Source organism: Pseudochaenichthys georgianus, chromosome 8 (genome assembly GCF_902827115.2).
Source record: "Pseudochaenichthys georgianus chromosome 8, fPseGeo1.2, whole genome shotgun sequence".
NCBI lineage: Eukaryota > Metazoa > Chordata > Actinopteri > Perciformes > Channichthyidae > Pseudochaenichthys > Pseudochaenichthys georgianus.
In genome coordinates, this window is record NC_047510.2 from 25108608 (window position 1) to 25132386 (window position 23779).

The window sequence follows — 23779 nt, forward strand, 5'->3', positions numbered from 1 at the left end:
ATACAACATTCTCAGTATAATGTCCTTTATGATTATGATGAATGAACCATAATGAACTAATGAGAGGTCAGTGTGTGGTGGTGGGGTGCATGTTGTGGGATAACTGAACCAACAAACCGCACAACCAAAAGAAAAACATCGCTGTGCGCGTGCACGTGGTGCTGAGTATCCCTGTAACGCGCATTGAGACTCTCCCGCCCATGGCCAGACCGCGCATTCACCCATGTGATCACCGTTAGCCATTCAGAGCCCGGGGCTGTGGACGCGCACTTGCTCGTGACCGCGCACGTTCCATTCGAATATTGTAACCGGAAACGAGCACGTGCGCGTACCCGTATTCTTTGTGTGGCAGCGTAGAGAAGCGCCAAAAGAGTGACCATGGCTGATGAAAAACCAAAGGTAAGTGTTTTTTACATTTTTCCAAAAATAGTTCACTAGATATGTGACATAGGGGCTAATAGAAAAAAGGGGACATTTTTCACATGTTCTGTTTTACCTTAGTAAAGTTGTGAGCTAAAATTCAACTATCAGCTGTACCTACTTTGATAGACCGGAAGGTTTGTGAACGCGCATCCAGAGGCGCGCATTTCTCTTTCTGCTTAATCACACGGTGTCATCTGTGTGTGTGTTTGCCTGTGTGTGCGTGTGTGATGAAACAGAGCGAGAGAGATTGAGTGGCTCATAATGAAATCCTATGTGTCCATTTGTGCAAATAGAAGAAAGTTTGGAGCAGTGTTACAGCGTTATGCTATTACAACTGATGTACATTATTTATTTCTTGTATATCAATACTTATATTAGCCTGTGGGCAACTGATTGAGACAAAATGTAAACAAAATTAACATTTGCCTCAGTAAATGAAAGACAAAAATGAAAAATTCAGCCACTCTGAAGTAAGCACCTGTTTTCATTTAACCAGTTAACATTGACGACGCTGAAGTTGGCTTCCGATTCAGAGCATCCGATTCGGCAGTTAAGGGGAAAGTTGAGGGAAATTTAATTTACAGCGCTGAGCGAAACATCTTCCTTTTTTGTTAAAATACAAAAAAGGAAGATGTTGCTGCTTTTTTTTACATTTAGACCACATTAGACCAGGTCCTGATCTAAAACCACTATACATACACTCATCAAATCTGGACTGGATTATCCCAGAGAGGCTAAACATTCTTTATAACACAGTTTGAGATTTGTGAAACCTTAATTCTATTTGTGAAAATTAAAAAAGGGAGATTTCAGTGCTTTTTTCACATATTGACCACATTAGACCAGGTCCTGATCTAAAACCCTAAAAATCTAATTTTTTTTATTTTTGTGACAAGTTAGACTCATTAAGGCCATTGTTTCCCTTTATAAGTGCAACTACGGAAGTGGATTGGAGTCTTTCAGAGCCTGTCACAGTTCCAGATCATACCAGTGTAAAGCTATATGTACATTAGTAATCATAGTTTTTCTATGTCAAAAAAAGTATAAACAGCATGCAACAATATCAAAACTTGCTAAAGATGCTCATGTCTTTATTATATTTGTGTTGCAAAGGTCATGCCACAGTCTGACAAGCATAACTTGTTTAAGAATTCAAAATGCAGCCCCCACTTCAATCCATAAAGCATTCCAAATATATATCATGTGCAGTGCTCATATAGGAGCCGTACTTTTTAGAAATTCTAACAATGTATTTTTGAAAATGTATGAAACTAAAAAAAAGTCTCCATACCTGTTAAATAGCAAACTAACTTTCTACGTATAAATTCAAGATGTTTTTTAAGATAGACTATATACATGTTCTGAAGCCACTGTGGCCTCAGGATGCTTCCGACACAACATTCAATAGCTTTAGCCAAAGAGCTGCTGGGTCAGGTGAGGCTGCAGCAGCTCTGTGCCCTGATGTGAGCTACATCATCTGTCTTTTGGTGTATGTGGTGTTCTAAGGCTCTGTGCCTGTTAGCATGTTAGCCTAGCTCCTGCTGGGTGACAGAACCTGCAGTTTGTGATGGATTCTTACCGCTCATGCACTGGCAGAAAGAACATAATTGTGAGGCTTGGTCTCCTGAAAAGCAGGTGCAGCCTACAAACAAGAGCAGGGAGGAGGAGACACATGTTGCCAGAGTCATGCATTACAATCATAAAGCAGAACAACAAAAACAGTTAGCCAAAAGCAAAGCATGAGCAGAACACTGAGAACACGCTGTGGTGTCTCATAGCAACGCGGTGCAAATCATTTATTACTGGATCATTGATTAATTGCTGTTAAAGCATAAACAGTTAGAATGCTTTAGTAAGTTTTGCTTTAACTTTAATAAAATGATCCTGTGAGGATAATAAGTTAATTTGAAGCAGACTCAGTGTCAGGACAGGGTTAGGGAAAAATAGGACCCAAATACAGTAAAAGGACTAAAAGGTCAGGTAACAAAAAGCGAGCTTTTTAAAAAGCACTGAAATCTCCCTTTTTTAATTTTCACAAATATAATTAAGGTTTCACAAATCTCAAACTGTGTTATAAAGAATCTTTAGAGTCTCTGGGATAATCCAGTCCAAATAAATCGGCTATGCAGCGATTTAAGAGGTTCAAACACGGAGGATTGTTCGCTCAGCGCTTTAAATTAAATGTCCCTTAACTTTCCCTTAACTGCCGAATCGGATGCTCTGAATCGGAAGCCAACTTCAGCGTCGTTTAACATTGGAGGCTTCATTTTATTTTATTAATCAGATACTCATTTGTTAAATGCAAACAATGATGACAGTTGCTGATCACAAGAGAGACAAGAGTTCTTGAAAAATGTAAATATTCTGATCTTAATTACGTAGTGAAATCAGTATCTTTGTTGATTGTCTGATTAATCAGCTGTTGTTTACTCCATGGCTGTGTTAATTGTTTATTTTCTCTGACTTTATCCCTCAGGAAGCAGTGAAGACAGAGAGCAACGAACACATAAACCTGAAGGTGGCCGGTCAGGATGGCTCTATAGTGCAGTTCAAGATCAAAAGACACACACCGCTCATCAAACTCATGAAGGCCTACTGCGATCGACAGGTGGGCATGACACAATAATAGCACACAAAACAATAGCTGTTCAGGATGATGTTAAAGGTTTATTTCCTAAACCAGTGGTCACAAAATAGTGCGTTACCTCGTACAGCACTTATAGCCTATCATTTTCTGTTATACTGTATTTGTAAAGAATAATGATTTCTCTCTTTTGTACACTGCCATTTGATCATTTAAGTCTCTGATCCTTATAAAGATAGCTTTGATATAATTACCCTCACATGTTTAGCTTAGTATCTGTCATAAAGAAAACGATTCCAGGAGTCGATTATCTACTATCCAGTCCGTTTGTTTTCCTTTTATAATTAGGCTGTTAAGGATAAAAGGTGGGTATTTTAAACACCACTTCATTAAAAAGCCAATGTTATATCTTAGATAAGGTTTGAGTTCCTCCGAATTTCTTTTTAACCGAGCTCTTGTTTTAATACTGCATTGTCTGTAATGTGTAGAAACTGTCCCCCTTGGAATTGTAATCCTTTTGAGGTGAAAAGCTGTAGCACCTGGACTAATATTCACACCTACTTCATGTAATACATCCTCCCGTGTGGATTTTTGGAACAATGTGTCGGGTAAATGATACAGTCCCTCTTGCAAATTCTTGACATAACTCCTGCTCTCTCCTAATTGGCCTTTTTCGCTGGCTGCCTACCATTTAAGTGTACTATTCAGTAATTCAGTATGCACAAACCTGGGAAACTGTGACTGGCACAGCTAAATATAATGCAGCCAATATTAGATATGTAAATGTAAATATCTGTTTTCCATATTCTGAAATGCAATTTTTTTTGGCCATTGTTAAGACTTATCAAAGCAACATCATTGATGTATGCAGATGTTTAATCTTGTTTAAATACAAAAAAAGCTAAGATAAGAGTTATTTATGTTCAGCCTTTTCACACGTATCACTCACAGCTATTGTTATACAGCAGTATTTCTCAAACTTTTTCATACCAAGGACCACTTAACCAATAAAAAAACACTCGCGGACCACCTAACTCCACAAATATCTAAAAACACATCGTTTTATACAAATCGCCTGAAAATGGTACAAACAAGTGGCCACATGTGTGATGAAGGTGTTTATCTGGGCTATATCATGCAATCGAAAGTGAAACTTAAGCTCGCTGCATTGCGGAGATATTCCCGCGAGAGTGCGGAAAACTTAAATAAATACATTTCAAATGCGAAATGTTACCAATATACTCACGGACCACTAGGGGGCGCTCACTGACCACCAGTGGTCCGCGGACCACACTTTGAGAAGCACTGTTATACAGGATACTTAATAGTGTCCATCGAATCGAGGTTGTGTCCATGAGACACAATCATATACAGCATCTATAGCGACTATGCTGTGTGGTTAAAGGTCATACCTCAAATAAAAGCCAGATGCTTCTCACTAAAACGAGATTCCTCATGGTAATGTTTCTAGTCGGGTTTTTTTCTGAAAGAGTTATTGGTTTTTGTTTATGAGCAATGATCCAGGTCTGCTCTGTGTCTCTTTGATGCACATCTTCCCTCAATAACTGAACACAGCCTCAAGGCTTCACCTTTCTCTCATCTCCCCCCCCCCCCCCCCAATCAAATGCCCTTATCTACCTGTCGGTCTGAAACTCCATGTTAATCACAAAAGTTGCTTCATCTTTTCCATCAGCAGTTATCATCATTTGAAGTTGTCCTTCACCACCACACTTGCTGTAATCATATGCAGGAATGCTCACTTGTTCTAATTAACAGTTGGGATGAGTGCCACTTCGGCTCCTAAATTTGTTCTGTAATCTTGATAGCAACTCTGATTGCATGGCTACAAAAACAATCCTTAGGGTTTGATAACTTTCATATTCTGAAGCATCTGAAAAGTTAATAGAATATCAAAAGAAATGCAAAGTCTGACAATCCTCTTTATCTGAAAGTCAAATGAGGGTTCAGCTCTCTGGAAACTCAATGATGTCCATTCCTTCTACTGCCAGCAAAGCAAAAGAGACATGTTAGTCATGCAGCTCATTTTCAAAACTAGGATGAGAACAGATGTTTTTCATTATTTCTTTATTTGTGTTTTACTGAAAAAGATTATATAGCTCAATATTGTTCAACTACTTTGAAACTGCAGCAGGCTATACCTTAAACAAGGAAACACATGCTTTAAGCAATTATAATAAATTGAATAACTTTAAGAACTCAACTACAGGTTTTATGTGATCCATTTTTCTTAATTAAAAAAAAAATGCCACTTTTCATTTTTGTATTAATAATATATGACTGTTATTTAATGATCTTGTCTGTGTTTCCTCTTGTGTTTTTTTGTTTTGTTTCCAGGGACTGTCCATGAGGCAAATCAGGTTCAGATTTGATGGACAGCCAATAAATGAAACAGACACACCATCGCAGGTAAGTGTGAAGCCTTGAGACAATTAGTGTAGCTTGTCTGCTTGAACATGCTTCAGACGCTTCCATGTGTCAAAACCCAGCACGGGTTGCATTTGTGCCATCCTTATCAAGCAAATATGCACATCTCAGACATTCTTTTGGAAATATTCATAAATGGATGGAAATGTAAACAGTTTAAAAAGTTAAAAGGGCATGAGGTCACCCCTCAGTGAGCAGTATGTTGTAGGAATGTCTGTAGGCTGAAAGCTGACACACACCAGATCTTTGTGTTATCATTTTTGCGGATACACTGACATGGAAAGCATCTAGATCAGTGGTTCCCAACCAACCAACTTTTTTTTTTTTTTACATATAATTGTAACGCAATACATGATTGTCACTAAAAGCCTTGTCTCTACATTACAATAAAATATAAAAAATAATTGATTAATTAATTTGAATACAAGTTCAAGTTAGTAGCTATTAAAAGCATAAAAAGACAGAAATGTATAATTCTTTCTTTAATATAAATGTTTCTTCTGCGCGTTAAGTGTCCAAACCGGGCTTGTCTGGATAAGCGCATTTTTAAAACAGTCATTGTCCATGCCGGTTTCAGTTGGATTATTCGTCACAGTTGCTCCGATCAGATCGGTCTCCTCCATTTTGTAGATTATTTACGACTTTTGAATCCACATAAACACATCGGCAAAATCCGGTTTACTTTGAGCATGTGTTTTAAACAGTTTAATCCCTTTGTTAATTGTTTCCACTTGTGCCGTCCTTTAATTTCTTCATACAGCGGGAATCCAAATAAATTAATCCTGAGTCCAATAACCATCACTCCAATAGTGCTCCTTAATTACGCTTTCATCCTCCTTTAACAAAATACTTCACATTCATCTAGTTTGTGACATTAGTTGTAGAATTTTGAGACTTTGAAACTTGAATTACCGCTGTTGCGCCCCCCCCCCTAGTGTGTGTGTGTGTGTGTGTGTGTGTGTGTGTGTGTGTGTGTGTGTGTGTGTGTGTGTGTGTGTGTGTGTGTGTGTGTGTGTGTGTGTGTGTGTGTGTGTGTGTGTGTGTGTGTGTGTGTGTGTGTGTGTGTGTGTGTGTGTGTGTGTGTGTGTGTGTGTGTGTGTGTGTGTGTGTGTGTGTGTGTGTGTGTGTGTGTGTGTGTGTGTGTGTGTTTGTGTGTGTGTGTGTGTGTGTGTGTGTGTGTGTGTGTGTGTGTGTGTGTGTGTGTGTGTGTGTGTGTGTGTGTGTGTGTGTGTGTGTGTGGGTGCAACTTCCAACAGGAGTCATTTGGGGGGGCTCTTGGGAAAAAAGGTTGGGAACCACTGATCTAGATGCCTCAGGCTGTCAGAACACACCAAACTTGTGTTGAGGAGACACAACTTCCATGTTATGGCATTTTATTAAAATGATGTGAAAGCCTTGCTCTGCACACTATGGTTATCAAAGCCTAAAACAAAGTTTCATTTTCACTGCGATGATACCATTTTGCCTATGCAAACAACACATTAAGTTTTACATCGAATATTCTCAGCGTTGAAAAACACGGATATTAGTTAGCATGTTTGCGCTTCTGGTTTCCTATAAGGTCAGTGAAAGTTATTTTATAGAATAGCTTGCTGAAAAAAAACCTGCTGTAAGTATAATTAATGATGGTTAACAACAGAATGTATTTTCTTATTTTTTGAATAATTCCAAAACCCAATAGAATAATCTCATTGGCCTTTTGTCGAGGTAACCAGTGTCCTGCTTCAGGGTTACAACAGCACATCATGCCTGCAGCCAGTATTGTGTGGGAAAGAGGTTGCACCCAAATGTAGGCTAATCAAAGTCATGACTCATGTTTATAAAACTTTTTCTCTTAACAGTTGGAAATGGAAGATGAAGATACAATTGACGTGTTTCAACAACAGACGGGAGGCCTCATTTAATCCACTGCATTGTTCACCATTTTCCTTTTCAACACAACCAAGCTTTCCCGCCTGCGAGACACAGCGACTGCTTCTTTGACACTTGTCCCGTTGTCTCAACAGATTTCCATGCAGAAGAAGTTATCCTTTCTGCTACACAAAACTGTTGTATAGTATTTTCAAACTTGCCCTTGCTACATGTCTGTTTCTGTACATAAACCACACCCAGGTCTTGTTTGTTCATGCTGTGTTGTGGACAATGTTAAGGACTTCTTCTCGCAAGGCAGCAGACAGAATGAGACGAAATACAACTGACTTTTTTTATGAAATGTTGTTGGGCTAGGCTTGGTTAGTCTCCAGAAAATCTGTTCTCAAACATGTACCACTTTGGGACTGGCTATCACTTGGGGGACAGTGCACCCAGTTTTGGGAATGGGGCTGCATTTTGATTTGGTTTCTGTTATGAGAAAAACTATTTGATTTTTTAAATGTTTTGATAGTAGTGAATGTGTAGGAAAATGTTTGATTAATCGTTTGACTAGGCCAATATTCACATTTTGGGAAGCCTTAAGAAGTTCTCAGTGAAATAAACATCTGCATTCTCTAATAATAGGCCTGTCAAAATAAAAATATTGTCTTTTTCCAAACGTCTTCTCTTTTTTTGTGTTTAACTGTGCAAGACCAGATAATAATTTTGTTGCATAATTAAGAGGTTTTTTTTTTTTTCAAGGACCCTATTTAAAATGTATACAGAGCACCACCTCATTTATGTCCCATGGAATAACTTGATTAAGCCTATTTTTACCCTCCTAAAGTCTTGGTTGTGTTACAAATAACACAAGAGAAAATGGATTTGAAAGATATCTGACAACTATTGAACGTATTTACAGATTTATGAGATTAAGTTCAAATCAATTTTCTAATTTATTTAGTTTGTTTCAAATACTTTTTTTTTGTTTGGGGGGGAAATATGGTAGGGTTATTTCATTAAATACATTGAAAACGTCAGACTTTAGGGCAGAGTGACACAGCTCACACTGAATAGCTGGACTATTTATTTATGACTAAAGGTTAGTCCCCATAATCTTCACCAGTCGGAGGTCAAAAATCATCTCTTTTGTACACCTGTGTACAAAACAGTTTTAAAACATTTTACAGGTTGTCATGATGATCAATGCTAATAGATTAGGTAGCATGAAAAAAAGGCCTCAGGGATGTGGTCTCAGCTGTCCGAAGCAAAGACCTGCCACCAAAAAGAGAGGCTGAGGTTTAGTCCAATCAGAGACGAGTTTGGTGATGTTCTGTCCAATCAGAGACGAGTTATATGATGTTGTTACCAATCAGCGCAGTTCGAACGCTGGTGGGCTGGGTCTGGTGGGATGGCACCGCAGAACCAGTGGATCTGTTCTTCGTTATGATTTGTCAGTGTCGGGTGGAGTCTACATCCCTTCGCAGCTCTGCGGGGAAGGAGGAGGACTGGACAGTTTTGTATTAGTTTCTTGTCATTCACTCTTTGTAAACCGCCGAGGCGTCGACATTTATCCATAAAGATGACGACGACAACCACTTTTAAAGGAATGGAGCCTGGTTCTAAAAGCAGTTCCAGGTAAAAACGAGCGGAAAACCTTTCACCGAGGAACAAAAGAAGTGTGATGCGGGCCAGCCTCTGCTAGCAAACGCCTCTGTTCTTCCCAAAGGGCAGCCTGCTAACCAACGTTAGCCCACTAGTGTTTGAGTTTAGCTAAACTGTCATAGTCTTGCTAATTAAGTTAATCTTATTTGGGGACTGATTCACTACCCAGGCGTTAGCCACACTACGTGAGTTAGGCTGTAGCATGGCTGGGATTAGTAGTACATCGATAATGGGGCGTGCGAGTTTAAGAAAGAAAAGAAAGGTACACGGAGTACAATAAGGGGTGTTTTTTGTATTTAATTTTTCGAGAAGAATCATGAAAGCTACCTAAGGTTAGCCTGTGCTTTACTGGCTGTGGTCGACCTCAAAATAACTTTTGTTGTTGCTCAAGACACATCTCTTGTCGTGCGGTAATGTCTAAATGTGCTGTTGTCTGAAGTAGCTAATTTGACCATATCTAATATTTTTCCTATCTCGATTTGTAGTATTTTCTCCAATAGAGGAGGAAATGTACATCTCAGCGGTCCAGATATGAGATTGATTGCAGGAAGAATCATAGACGAGACATGGGTCTGCATATGTCATTAAAAGGGATATGGCTCATTGTTGGTTATAAAATGGAAGTTTAGAGAAGCTAATATCCATTTGTAGGCCTAGTTTCAACACGCATGTCTAAGCTGTTGCCTTTGCTTAACAAACAACATCTGTTAAATCTTTGTATTCCTGGTGAAACACCTTTTTAAGAGGGCCACTCATCCTCCAAGCATGCAGTCATAGCTTCCCAGTAAGTGATGCGTCTCGTCTGGATGCCTTCCGGGCCCTTTGCGGTAAAAACAATGCAGAGAAAAAGCCTTGCATGTAATGCTGCCTCAGAAATGGGTCGTCAATTAAGGACATGTAGGACAAAAAAATGAGAGCTCTCAGCGTTTTCATATAGAGAGCTTGTCAGTCATTAAGCGTTTTGAAGGCGCATGCTGTTTTCGGATGATGCGGAGACTTGGGTGGGGGCTTTGCGCAAGCTAAGCCTGTAAATCTTTCCTTGGCTCCTCGCTTTTGCTCCTTTTAAGCCTTTTTTTTTTTTTACGAGTTGCTGTTCATTTGTGATGCTGGCCGACCAAAGGGATCCGGACAGCAGCTCCTTGAGCAAAATGAGGCTAAATTCTTAGTAGGCCATCAAACGCCTCCCACCCTGCCCTATCAGACAGGCCATCTTTGACTGTGGAGATCTGCCCTACTCCCTTAGCCTGAAGCTGCTTAGCCCCCCCCCCCCAACCTCTAAACATTTATGCCATTTCATTGATTTTATTTGCAGTTTCACACTAGGGTGGGGTCTGCTGCCAGGCAAAAGCTTTTCGCCATCGCAATCCATGTGGAAAGCATGAGCTCATCCTCTCTGGCCGGGAGGTGAAGTCTGGTTTAGGCATTACTGTCACAGCCAAGTGTGACGAGCACTAGTGTGGACACAAGAATTGATTAAGAAAATCTACGCCAATGCAGTCCATGCGGTGTGGCTTCTCCTCGTGCACTTTCTTTTGTAGCTTTCCTTCAAGAGAGAGCTGACTTGTTTTTTGTACCCCATCTGCCTGCCTGGCCCTTAGACAGCTGCTCTGTGTGCAGCTGGTGGCTTCAGGGACTCTGTGAGGAGAGTTTGCTGGAAAAAGAGGGAGGGGTCCGACAGGGGCTCTGCAAACACACCAGTATTTGTGGTCCACCCCAACTGTCCTTCAGCACAGCAAGGAAAAAGGCTTTCCCTCCTCATTATCGTGTTCCTTTTGTGTAGCTTGTGGAGAAAGGAATGTCGGTGGAGAAGCGTTTTGTTTACCAAGCATTAGTCTGCATGCCGGTTTCTATATTGTTCTAGAACAGTCTATATATTAGGTGACCTGTATTAGCTGCACACTTTTCACCTCTATTGTTTAATATTGACCCAAGAGGCGCATTACATTTCATTTACTAATTTATCAATGGTAGAACAATGCTACCAGGAACTGACACCAAGCCACAGTGTGTCACAGCAAAGGAATCTGTGCAGAGGAGAGGCAGCAGCTAGCCAGCTCACTCTTTGATTATATGCGACTGGAGTCAGCTGCAGGGCAGAGATTGTGGCTGTCTGTCTGACAGCCGGGGCTTAGAGAGCGGAGACCTTGCTGGTAGCCAGTGTGTGGTATGGGGTGGAGTAGGGAGAAGGCTGTTCGTAGCTTGAGGCGTCCTCATGTTATATTTGATTATTGATTTTGCACTGTGCAGCTGATCAGTGGCAGGAAGGCCTTGTGTTTGCATAAATAGTGGGGGATGGTAGCAGGATATCAATTAAATTATAATCCATCATGTGTTGCTCCTTTAGGGTACTACGACCGCCGGGCGGGGCCTCCAGCATCTCCTTTGGCGCAGACGAAGACTCAACCCCCCGCAAGGTGGTCTCCAACATCTTTGCAGAGCCTGAGGACCTCCATGCTCATCGGAGGAACAATCCACCCAGTAATACATCACTCCAACATATCTTAATTCATTTCCCGTTTGAGAAAACCAGAGCCAAAGAAATACAAACAATAGGGTTTGAGTTATTAGGTAACATTAACATTGTGAGGGTGTACACGCACTTCTGTGTGGACAAGTTCAATCTTCTAAAAGTAGACCACCAGAACTTTAAAGTAAGCAAAAAGCGCCACGGTCTTAATTCTTCTTACTCGAGCGAGGATAAAGATACAAATTGCAGTGTTATTACGTGTCTTTCCATTTAGGCTGTCAGAAAGCACATCCCACAAGTGTAATAGCCTGAAAGAACTGGAGTGCTGGGATAAGTGTAATTTGAAACTAGGCTTTGTTAGATGTGGATGAGCATCAGCCCTTAATGGAAAGAAATAGGTCAGTTTAAAAATGTGTCAAATGGAGAAACGTGTGGCCTTTTATAGACACAAGGGAGTACACGAGGAGAGAAAGGCAGATCCAGCAGCACGAGACCTGTGAATGGCTTCGAGTTGTCAAGGTCACTGCAAACGTTCAGCCACAGAGGCTTGAATAAAACATTTCTGACAATATTGTGCTGACGTGTATGTTTATCATAATAATCCAGGTATTACTTTTAGGTAGGGATGCTCCGATCGCCAATTTCGGGGCCGATCACCGATTGCTGGAATCAGTATCGGCCGATACCGATCGTCGATCCGACCGAGTGGGCGGGGCCTAAATGGAAGATTTAAACATCACTTTAAATCTTCCATTTAAAGTGATGTTTAAACTCAGTTAATGGGGCTCATTCACTGGAGCTTCCACAAACAACAATCAACTTAATTATTACATTCAAATGATTTACATTATTCAAGTTTACATTCACTTTGAATAATAATAACACGGGAGAAATGAGCGGAAGCGCTCTCTTTTCCTCTCTCCCGTCTCTCCCCCTCTCTCCCTCTCTCTCTCTCTCTCCTGACAGCCAGTCAGTATCTCATGCAGCTCACTGATCCAGTAATGAGTGACCCGACAGTGAAGAATAAATATATTTATAACTAGTGTAGCTTGTTCCAGAGGTAGATAAAATAGCTAAGGGTGTTAGGTCTAACTCTTGTGTGTTTCGCTGCGCTTACCGGTCCGGCGGGCGGAGCTGCAGGATGTCTGCTTCCCACACGTTGCATTCCGCTATTTTACTGTCTTTTTCAGACACCTTAAAATAATGCCAGACCGGTAAAGCCATCGGCATGTTTAGAGAGCACCGATCGATCGGTAGAGAGTGAGTATCGGCCGATATCGATCGGTGACCGATCGATCGGAGCATCCCTACTTTTAGGCAAATGTGATTCACTCTTTATTATGCATTATACATATATATATATATATATATATATTGCTTGTAATGAAGGATGGGAATTGGTAACAAGGAAGTTATTATTCGATTAGGGTTTAAATATTTAATGATGTTCTTAAAGAGGAGGATGCAAGCCCTACAGCAGCAGGACTCGTTTCAGCTGGAAGCCATGAAGTTACTCACGAGCCGGGGATCACATGCTTTCACACTGGACACTTTGTGGGAAACAGTTTACATGCTGTAGCTCATTTTCTGGATGTGTGGACAATGAAGAATCATTACTCCGTCCTTTATGGACAGCAGCTGGGGACAGTAAAACCTTTTCCTGCTCTCTTTGTTTCACTTGGGTCAAGTTCAGGGGAGCCTTCCCACAGCATGGTTCCCCAAAATCCTTGAAAGTTTGTGAGTTTGAAACTAGACATGGGTCATTGAAAGTTCTTGAATTTGTATATGTTGTCCAAGAATAGAAGGTTATTTTGATATTTTCGTTTACTTTAAAAATGGCAAATATTTGATTTGCGTTGTCACCCCCTGGCTGAGGAGATCCTTCTTTTTTTTTTTATATCCCTTTTTTTTTTACTCTCCTGCCGTACTTATGATCCACCTCTGATATAGCTGTTAGCCTTGATTTAGTAAAACATTGTTTTCTTAACATAGTGCAACCTTGGTGTCGGGATACTTTTTTTGCATTTACCTTTTTCTGAAATTAGAGTTGGAAAGGTGAATAAATACAATCGCTGTGGATGGTAGTTTGCTGTATAAGACTTCTGTTCTTGTGCAGGATTTCCCGTGTCTGTAAAGGGAAAACATTTTCTGACCAATCAGTGGTCTGCACGGTTTTGACTCCACCTTTTAGGATTGTCTCGGCTGGCTTGGAAACCTCAGCTGAGAAGATACTAAAAACAAAAGTAGCAGGTGCTATGCATTTTCCAAAAGTCTTTCTAATGGTAAAACCTAAAAAAGGGCGAGTTGAGTAGAGCCGTACAGTCCTGTGAGAACACGGCTAAAGACCGCTGGGCCACACGATATTCAAGATCATTGAAGTCTTTCATAGACCAATAAGAGCCTGTAGCCTCTCCTATAAGAAGTATATTTAACTGGTTACAGCTAGAGTGACATTAGTTTTGGAAAGACCACATGTCTTCCGTCATCTTGCAAAGATGAAATACATATTCAGGGCACTTCAAAACTGAGCAGTGGACCCTTATAAATTCATATCTCAACATGTCTCAAAAAAGTGTTTTGTGATCTGGATGAAGTAATAATATTTTAATGGAGAAATTGTTCGTGTATGTGTAAATGTATAATGGCTGCTTTTGTTAAGCGGACACATAAGCCTATTTTTCTTCAGCCGGAGTCTTTGGCAGGTTGTTCATCAGATTTAGTTTTCAGATAGCAGTGCTGTTGGTGTGCCCTCGGCTCCGGACCACATGAGGATCACTCTGTAATCGGAGAGGATGCTGGGATGCCAGCAGCAGCATCAGTGCAGTTGCTGCCTTCCAGCCTGTCACCCAGTGAACTCGCTGTTATCATACATTTATCTCGCGCATGCACCCAGGAGACATATACGATTAAGAAGAGAGCTTTATGTTGAAGTGATGAGAACATAATGCATCAGTCCAGGAAGCAGGTTTTATTAGAATGACTGTCCAGCTAATGTGGAGCCAGTGATGAAGGAGCTCTTGTGGAGTGATCGAGGCTCTCCATCCTGCTGATTCACTTCACTCCATTAACAACAATGGCCACTCCTAATGGCCACTCCTACGCTTCTACTGCAGCAGTTGTTCTGCTCATGACAAAGACAGTCTGTCCCCTCCCTGCCCTCTGGGCTCCAGCCGGGCTTTCACCTTGTGTGGCTTCAGTTCCCCACAGTGGGCCAAACACTGGATGTAATGCTCTTTCTGGTTCAGTTATGTGAGTTTTGGCGTTCATGTTGTCTGCCTGGAAGTGTTCCACTGGGTTTCTGTGTCTGTTGCAGACGCCCAAGCAGCTTTGGTGAGGTTTCCTGTTGGTTCTCACTGATTTAGTCATGTTATTTCGGTCAAATTCCCTTTTTTAAAAAGCTGATGTTTTGTCAAATCTGAGAAGATGAGTCTTTTGGTAAGCATGTTAACCTCGTGAGTTAAAAACATTTGCTTTCTGGGTTGGCTTTGGGGATAATTGGATTAGTGTCCATATGGTATGCTGCTTTGAAGCCTGACTCATGATTTGTCTCCTCTTTTTTTCCCGTCTACCTTTTGAATGTAATCCATTGGCCTGAAATAAAACAATCATGTGTTTCCAAGTTTGTGCTTTATCTGCAGATTGTAAAGCCCACTGAGACAGATTTGTGATATTGGGCTATTAATCTGCCTATTGAACTCCGCTTGGTGGTTTGCTGTTCTAATCTGTCTGTGTCTTCCCAGCCGGGGCAGCAGCAGGGACCCTGTGTGGGGAGCCCTCCGCCCCTCTGAGGCGGTGCGCGCAGCCCCTTCTCTTCCCCAAGAATCTTGATCCTGAACTGACCACCATCCACAACTCCGGGGCGGCCATGGTCTGGAAAGAGAGACAAGAGGTACTTCAGACTGTCTGACAGGCGCTGGTTCCAAAACAGAGCCGCAGCCTGGATGGGGGCCGAAAAGCACAGTCATAGATTAACAATAATTCTGTTTAGTCGAAAAGGCATTGGGGGATGGGTGATTTAATCCATCTATTTGAAACTGACCCAGGATGTTGTCGGATCAATATTTTGAAGTGACATATGTAATCCTCGTGTTAACTCTTCTGCCTCACCGGGGACTTTCTACATGTTCCAATCATTTCGGCTGTTAATGCACAGTTTGGTTGTATGTTTTTATTTTTGGCCATTACAGCATACAGTATAAATAATACAAAATAATGTAATATAATATCCGATTTATTTTCACCAAATGTAGCTTTTCTATTTAGACATAAATGGGGTTTGAAGCAATGCATCATTGACGTATCCAAGCCTGAATAAAAACGAAAATCTCCCTTGCATTTAGTATACAGAAAATAATCTCTGTTTGAACAAACACATCGTTGGTGGTGCTTTAAAATAATTATATTTCTTTCCATTATGTACTCTGTGTGTGCTTTAGTTAATGACACTTAATCGGGTTCAGATACAGAATACAGGAAGGCCTTTTTCTATATACAGCTGAAAACATCACTTTGGTTCAGGATATTAAATCTCTTTGTCTTTTCCTTATAGGGTGAGAATGGCCAAGAACCAGCAAATGATGGTAAGTATCCTGAACCTTTGAGCTGTTTATAACAGACTACATGTCTGTCCCACTCTCTCTGTGCCTAAAGAGCAGAGCATGACTCTGATTACCCAGTGAATAGCTCCATGGTAGATCAGATCAGATCAATCTCCCTGCATGCAACACACCGAGTCTTTTTAAAGATACAGTACACATGTGCTCCCTTTCTAAGTCAACATCACATGATCTCTTTGATCTTGGTTTCTCCCTGTCATGATGGCGTGATGTTCTGTAGTCAGGCAGCTGTTCTGTGATGGCAGCCTTCACTTAGTATGAAAAGCTTTTTATTAAGCTCCAGGTGCTTGTCTGTGAGAGAGTGGCAGCTGCTCAGATAATGGAAGGGTTTGACCACAACATTAAGAAATAAAAGCTCACTTATCGGCCCTGCTTTGAATCTGATTGTGCGTGTGTACTTTGAAGTGTACATTAAAAATGAAAGATATTGAGGACTTCAATAAGTTTATATACAGTGTAACTAGCCTGTTTCTTCACATTCCTTTTTGAAGAAAGGTTAGCGCACAGACGGGAGGGCAGGCAGACCCAGAGCAAGACTTAAACCATGTGGCACAAATATGCGCTGCCGTTTCATTGAGTTTGTTCATTTACCAAGACTGCCGCTCGTTACCTAGTCAGTACTTGGCAAGCTCTAAGGCGCAGGTCAGAGGTCCATTTCTATGAGATCACTTGGCTCAGAAAGGGTGGTAATGATCTTGATTAATACATATTCAGTTCAGCTGTGAGAGGAAAGCTTAAAATATGACTCATAAAATGATACTGTGATAAGTAGCAATACATCGGGGAGAAATGAACATGTTAATTGGAAACAACAAAGGAGTGACAATTGAGGCTCAAGTGATTTTAAAATGTATTTGTTAATGCTTCATGTTCATTACCAAAAATATTGTGGTACAATTGTAGGTGTATGATGTTTGTCAATATTATCTGTTGTAAGATTTAGTCAAAAATGCAGGCAGTACATATTTTCTTTAATATTTTACTTTGTTATCACCCTGAAAATGTTTATTTATTTGTTCTTACTTCTTATGCAATGTAATCCAATTAGCTTCCAGGCTAAGTTTTAGCAGATAAACATGGGGTGTTATTATAAAAAAAAAAAAACCTTTACAGTCATCTCCAAGCACTCTGTGATGGCCTTCATTGACGTACATGTTTTGAGTAAACGTGTCTCTGTAGCGCCTGCAGAGTGTCCCGAGAAAGAGGTGGAGCAGGAGGAGCAGAAGGAGACGACAGAGCCTGCCGCCCCATCGGGGGGGGCCATCGCTGCCGCAGGGGGCCGGAGAAAGCCCCCCCGGTGGCAAGTCCAGCCTCATCCTGGGTTGAGACTGCTTGTTTGTTTTTGTTTTTTATTCGAACGCTTTTTTTTTTTTAAAGATAAATAGCCCCCACCACTCTCTTCCTCCTCATCAACCTGTCAACTTCTTCTCACGCACTCACGTCCATGGACCCCCGCGTCCTCTCCCTCCACCCTCCACCCTTTTGTTTTGATCCTTTTTTCTATTAAAACAAGAAAACTGTTGACAAAAGCACTTTATGTATCTCTGTCCGCCTCTTCCATTTCAGCCCATCCTGTAGTGCATCGCGCCTGCTGGGAAGGGCATGACGTCTAGCTTGTCCCCCATTCCTCCCTGTTGTAAATGGTAAAGGAAAAAATAATAAAAAAGATTTGATGAGTGGATTTCTAAATACAATAAAGATTGATATGAATTTGCTGTGCCTAAATGTCTTTTGTATCAACATAACATCTAGTGGATATTGCAGTAAATGAACATAGGAAAGACATATAAACAACAACGCTACTGATTATCTTTCCAGTTTCCCCCGAGTGTCTCAACATGTGGAGCTGCATGTTGTACAGTGAGATAGCAGACATTAAAATCCGAGACAGGCTCTCTGGCTGGAAGTCTGCCCAGCCCAAAGTAATCAGCTGCCTCCAATTCTGCCAAAAGAGAAAGAGCTTGTCTTTCAATGACGACATGCGCTGCATATTTGGCTCTCTGTACAGTGTTTCTGATTTAAAGCGTTGCCTTTTGTTGAGAATACTATGATTATTTTTGAGTGATTTATATAACAACATAACCTTTAAAAGCACTCCTCAAAGATGTCTTTATTTGGGAATGGTTGTCTTGGTCTGAGTTCATTTGCCTTTTAAGCACCATTGGGAGCATACTAAGAGGATGCATGCTCTACTAGCCTCTGCTGATTTTATAATGGTTGCTCTTTGACATTACATTACATTTAGCTGACGCTTTTATCCAAAGCGACTTACAATAAGTACATTCGACCAGGAAGACACAACCTTGAAGAAAACAGAATCATACAAGTACATCAGGTTTCATAGAGCCAAGCATTTCAAGTGCTACTCAACTGGCTTTAGATAAGCCAGTCCTTAGTATATAAGTGCTTTGTTAGCAGTTCTTTGTTAGTAATTCTATCGCTCGAGGTGGAGTCGAAAGAGATGAGTTTTCAGTCTGCGCCGGAAGGTGTGTAAGCTTTCTGTCGTCCTGATGTCAATGGGGAGCTCATTCCACCATTTTGGAGCCATGATAGCAAACCCACGTGTTTTTGCTGATGGGAACTTGGGTCCCCCTCGCAGCGAGGGTGCAGCGAGTCGTTTGGCTGATGCAGAGCGTAGAGCACGCGCTGGGGTGTACGGTTTAACCATGTCCTGGATGTAGGAAGGGCCAGATCCATTCGCAGCATGGTACGCAAGTACCAGTGTCTTGAAGAGAATTCTAGCAGTTACCGGAAGCCAATGAAGGGAGCGGAGGAGCGGCGTGGTGTGGGAAAATGTAGGAAGGTTGAAGACCAGACGAGCCGCTGCATTCTGGATGAGCTGCAGAGGTCGGATGGCACATGCAGGTAGACCAGCCAGGAGGGAGTTGCAGTAGTCTAGGCGTGAGGTGACGAAAGCCTGGACCAGAAGCTGCGTCGCTTTCTGGGTCAGCTGGGGACGTATCTTCCTGATGTTGTAAAGCGTGTATCTGCAACAACGGGTTGTAGCAGCGATGTTTTCAGTGAAGGACAGGTTGTTATCTAGGATCACACCCAGATTCCTTGCAGTCTGGGTCGGGGAAACAACAGAGGTGCCGATGTTGATAGTCAGGTCAAGAGTGGGACAATCTTTTCCCAGAAGGAAAAGCAGTTCAGTTTTGTCAAGGTTGAGCTTGAGATGATGAGCGGACATCCACTGAGAGATGTCAGCTAGACAAGCAGAGATGCGTGCGACGACCTGGGTCTCTGAGCGGGGAAAGGACAGAATTAATTGGGTGTCGTCAGCGTAGCAGTGGTATGAAAAACCATGCGGGCTAATGACTGATCCGAGCGAGTTTGTGTACAGGGAGAAGAGGAGGGGGACCAAGAACACACCTGTAGTTAATTGACAAGGGTCGGACTCGGACCCTCTCCAAGTTACGCTGTAGGTACAGTCTTTGAGGTATGAGGTGAGGAGGGAAAGTGCAGAGCCTGAAACTCCAAGTTCTTGGAGAGTGCGAAGGAGGATCTGATGGTTCACCGTGTCGAATGCAGCAGACAGGTCCAACAGGATGATGACAGAGGAGAGGGATGCTGCTTTGGCAGTGTGCAGTTCATCAGTGACAGCAATGAGAGCAGTTTCTGTGGAGTGACCTGCCTTGAAACCAGACTGGTGCGGATCCAGAAGGTTGTTCTGATGGAGATAACAGGAGAGTTGTTTAAAGACAGCGCGTTCAAGTGTTTTAGACAGGAACGGGAGGAGAGAGACAGGCCTGTAGTTTATAACATATCTCACTCGTCCAAAAAGGAACCTTTCTTATGTCCACATGTGTAGAGAGCCTTGTTATCTGTATCTGTTATCTTTCTAGCTATTTCAAGAAATGCTAACACAAATGGCGCTGAATCATACCTAGAAAATAAGGGCTTTTTCACAACTCTTACGGACAAATATGTAGTGAACCAAATTTGATTTGGTTATTTCCTATCCAATAATGAGACTAAATAATTAAAAAATAGGACTGACCCAACCCTAGGAAGTAACTTATCATATATTGTCTCAACCTGAGTTTAATCGATAATTGACTTACCCTCAGTCATTGAACATAGGATCTATGGGTTTGATTTGATTGTCAGTGTCTTGTTTGACTCTTGCTGTGAAGCTGACATTTATTTTACTAGAGAAAACTGCCAAAAAATGGGTAATCTGATTTTATCAATTCCCAGCTAATCTTTATACTCTGCTCACTACTGGCTCACATTGTCTCTCCAATATGGTGCATGCTCACTGCCTGTCACAGCTGCTTTTGTCTCTGCCTGCTGAGCTACAACTCCTTCAGAGCCAAACCCCGAGCAGCCTGTGAAGAGTGTGCTGGCACAGCGGTGTGTTTGAGCAGGAAAAGAACTTCCTGTCCTGGAGAAATTCCAGGATGTTGGATGGCAGTCAATGAAAGCTTGTTTTCAGTGAGTACTGTACCCACAGGGGAACTCCGGTGCCTTTTATTATACCTCAAGACACAGTCAGAATGGATCTCTGGTGCTTTACTCTTTGTTTTTATAACGTACGTACATGCACACATTTGAGTAGTAAGTGAATAGTTCTTCCACACAAGATGCCAAAACCTCTCAATCCCTAAACAAATATTGAGGACAAGTATTATCAATTCTAGTCACAAAGAAAACATTTAATTTTACTTTCACTTTATTACATTACAGAGGAAAATATAATTTTGTCTTCACTACTTTGTAGATTTAGATAAAATAACACATTAGTATGTATCTGTATTATAGATTGCTCTACCCAGCAGTAAATAAAGCAATTTAAATTAGCTTCACTTTTACCAGCTGGAACATTAGTGATGCCTAAACATGACTGCATCACTTGTCCCTTTGTTATAATCCAGCGATATAAACGTATGTTACATTCTATATATGAATCATTTTACTTTTCATACTTGTATTAAATCTTGATGCTTATATTTCTGTATTATTTGCTTATGTACGATTTTAAATGCAGGACTTTAATTAGACAAGAGGATTTCTAAAGTGTAATATTGTTACTTTAACACTTCTTCCATCCTGTCGACAGCTTTCAATTGAATAAAATCTACAATAAATAAACGTTTTACAAAAGGATTAGTATACAGCTACTGATGTAAAAGTATCAACAACCTCCAAATTGTGCTTAAGTACATTACCTGAAAAAAATGTACTTTGCCTCATTGCTAAACATTATTCTCTTTCATTCAATTTCATACACAGCGTTCATTTTGAGTGCAGTAGCTCTGCACAATAGCATTTATTTCAACTCTGCCAAATTAATGCAACGCTGCTGTTTGCTCTTTTGTCGCGGTCAACAGCTAATCAGTAATACCACATTAGAAACAGACTCTCGTGTCTATCCCCCCTTGATCATCCTACTAATCTTTCTAGAGAGACGGCAGATTACCATTTCCTCCCCCACAACCATATGCCAATTTATTTAACTGATGTCTGAGATTAATGCGTAAGCACCCTTGCTACTTTAATGTATTGACAGGACCATTAAACCACGTGCAGGCCAGCTGGGGCCATGTGTGTTCCCAGGGGGGAGATCTCTGAGGAGGAAGAGGATATGAGAGCGTGGAAGCGAATTGAGGAAGCGAGATGAGTCATCTCTGAGTGACAGGGCAAGCAATCAGAGAATCAATGCTCCCATTCAGTCACATTGTGCTGACTCAGCAACTATAAGCAGGAGGAGAATGTGGACACACTATTGATATGTTGCTCATCATCCTGACACCATGCGGAAAAACAGCACTACTTCTCTCTCTAAATTATAAATCCACCCCAAAAATAGATAGATACTTTGTTTATCCCACATGATTTTGTTACAGCAGCACTGTGTTTCAAGTTTCAAGGCTTTTATTGTCATGTGTGCTTACAGTGTAGTTATGACAATGGAAGTCTGAGGTCACAGGCTCCTCCAACAGTGCAACACAATAAAACAGATGAAATAGTACAAGTAAATACAATAAAATAGAATATAATAGAAACAAAATATAATAGAAACTGTGCAGCATAGTCTATACAGTAATTGGAGTATTGATATATATGATAATGAGTAGCAAACAGATGAATGTTATGTATGTTCTTTCAAAAGTTCAGGCATTAATATTTAAAAAAGGTGTAATAGAGTATAACATAATAAATAAAAACAATAAACAGCAAATACAAACCTATCTAGACATATATCACAATAATACGCAATATAAAATATTCTGGATAGATTTAAATGTTCTATACAAGGCCAAAATACTGCAGCAACAGAAATATAGACGTATATTATAGTAGCAGAAGTAGACTTAAAATACAGATCTCATGAATGATATTTTATTATTGTGGTCTTCCTGTCCTGAGACCGCAGACAGATCCTGATTATCTCTATGAAATCTAATGCTCTCCTTCCAGCTGAAGCCCACAACAGGAAGCACTGGTTGGCAACTGCCTCCTCGCAGTGTGTGCTCCAGCTCACTGTGGGCCTCCTTAACCGGATGAGACTGGTGGGTGGGTGGGTGGGGGGGGGGGGGGGGAGCAGGGGGAGGTTTTTTAATGTATCTGCAAAGACGGTGAAAGCCTTTATTGATGTTATTGATGCTGATGTTTACAATTCTCTAGGGACAGTGACAACCTAATGGAGTTTGTGGAGGTCATTTCAAACTGCAGGGGTATCATTTGATATCACTGTAAAACCTTATGAGCAAGAGGCACATGACTGGGATTTTATCTGTGTATATATAGTAGGTATTTTGTTGAGTATTGATGCAAAAAGATGCTGTATTTGTCTCTTTGTTGTTTCATACTTAATAAGAGGATTGTGAGATGGCCTTATGATATGACTGAATTTCAGTTACAAGATTTATTTTGCTTTTCAAAGAGGCAAATGTGGGGAGATTTAGGCTTCAAGATCATGTTACTTGTACACAATTCTTAGTCAAATTCATGCCTTTCATATTAGGGTGGAGGCAGACAAAATGAGCATTGGGTGGAGAGGATTTTTTTCTTTTTTTTAGGCAACCCTTTAATTTGTTTTCATATACGTGAGTATTGTTTTATATCATACCTTGAGGTGTACAGAGACAGCAATTTAGTTTATCCTCTTATTGATCTTAAATATCAGAATCAAACTCAGAAACAGGTTTACACATACAAATAATTTGCCTTGGGGTACATGGTGCACATAAACACAGTTCAAGAAGAAAAAAGGTAGAAAAACAAAACAAAGAATTAAATAAAAACCATTGTAAAAAAATATACATCTATATATAAAAAAAACGATTGTACGATAAAATATAGAAAAGTATTTATGAAATCTGGATATACAAAAAAGCTATGTAAAGTATACTATTGCAAAGTACTCAGAATAATACAATACAATATGTGCAGTATTGGTAAAGTGGAAAGCTGTGTAGAGAGGTAGGTTGTGTACAATATATGATTATCTCTTCTCTGTCACGGTTCCTCTTTTTGTTTCATACGTTATCCTTTATTCCCATAGGTACTTTAATAAATGTCTTGGAACACACTATAATGATGTTCAATACAAGATATAGGGAGAATTTAAATGTGAAATACCATTTATATTATACAAACAATTATAACCTCTGCTACAAAACTATATTATTACCATTATGTTTTACTATATTGTTAAGGGTTATTTCTACACACACAAGCCTCTATGAAGCCAAGTAACTGCTCTTATTTATTTTAAGGCCG

At 40.6% G+C, this 23779-nt stretch overlaps 1 protein-coding gene and 1 pseudogene across 1 annotated transcript; both read left to right on the forward strand.

Annotated features, from left to right (window-relative positions):
* Positions 1-291: 291 nt before the first annotated feature.
* On the forward strand, positions 292-7982 carry LOC117450804 (small ubiquitin-related modifier 2-like). The gene is made up of 4 exons (XM_034088784.2): positions 292-399; positions 2900-3031; positions 5363-5434; positions 7294-7982. Exons 1-4 carry the CDS (start codon positions 379-381, stop codon positions 7354-7356), a joined length of 288 nt encoding a protein of 95 aa, XP_033944675.1. The 5' UTR covers positions 292-378; the 3' UTR covers positions 7357-7982.
* A 759-nt stretch (positions 7983-8741) lies between these two features.
* LOC117451384 (jupiter microtubule associated homolog 1-like) lies at positions 8742-17765 on the forward strand (annotated as a pseudogene).
* The last annotated feature ends 6014 nt before the right edge of the window (positions 17766-23779 follow it).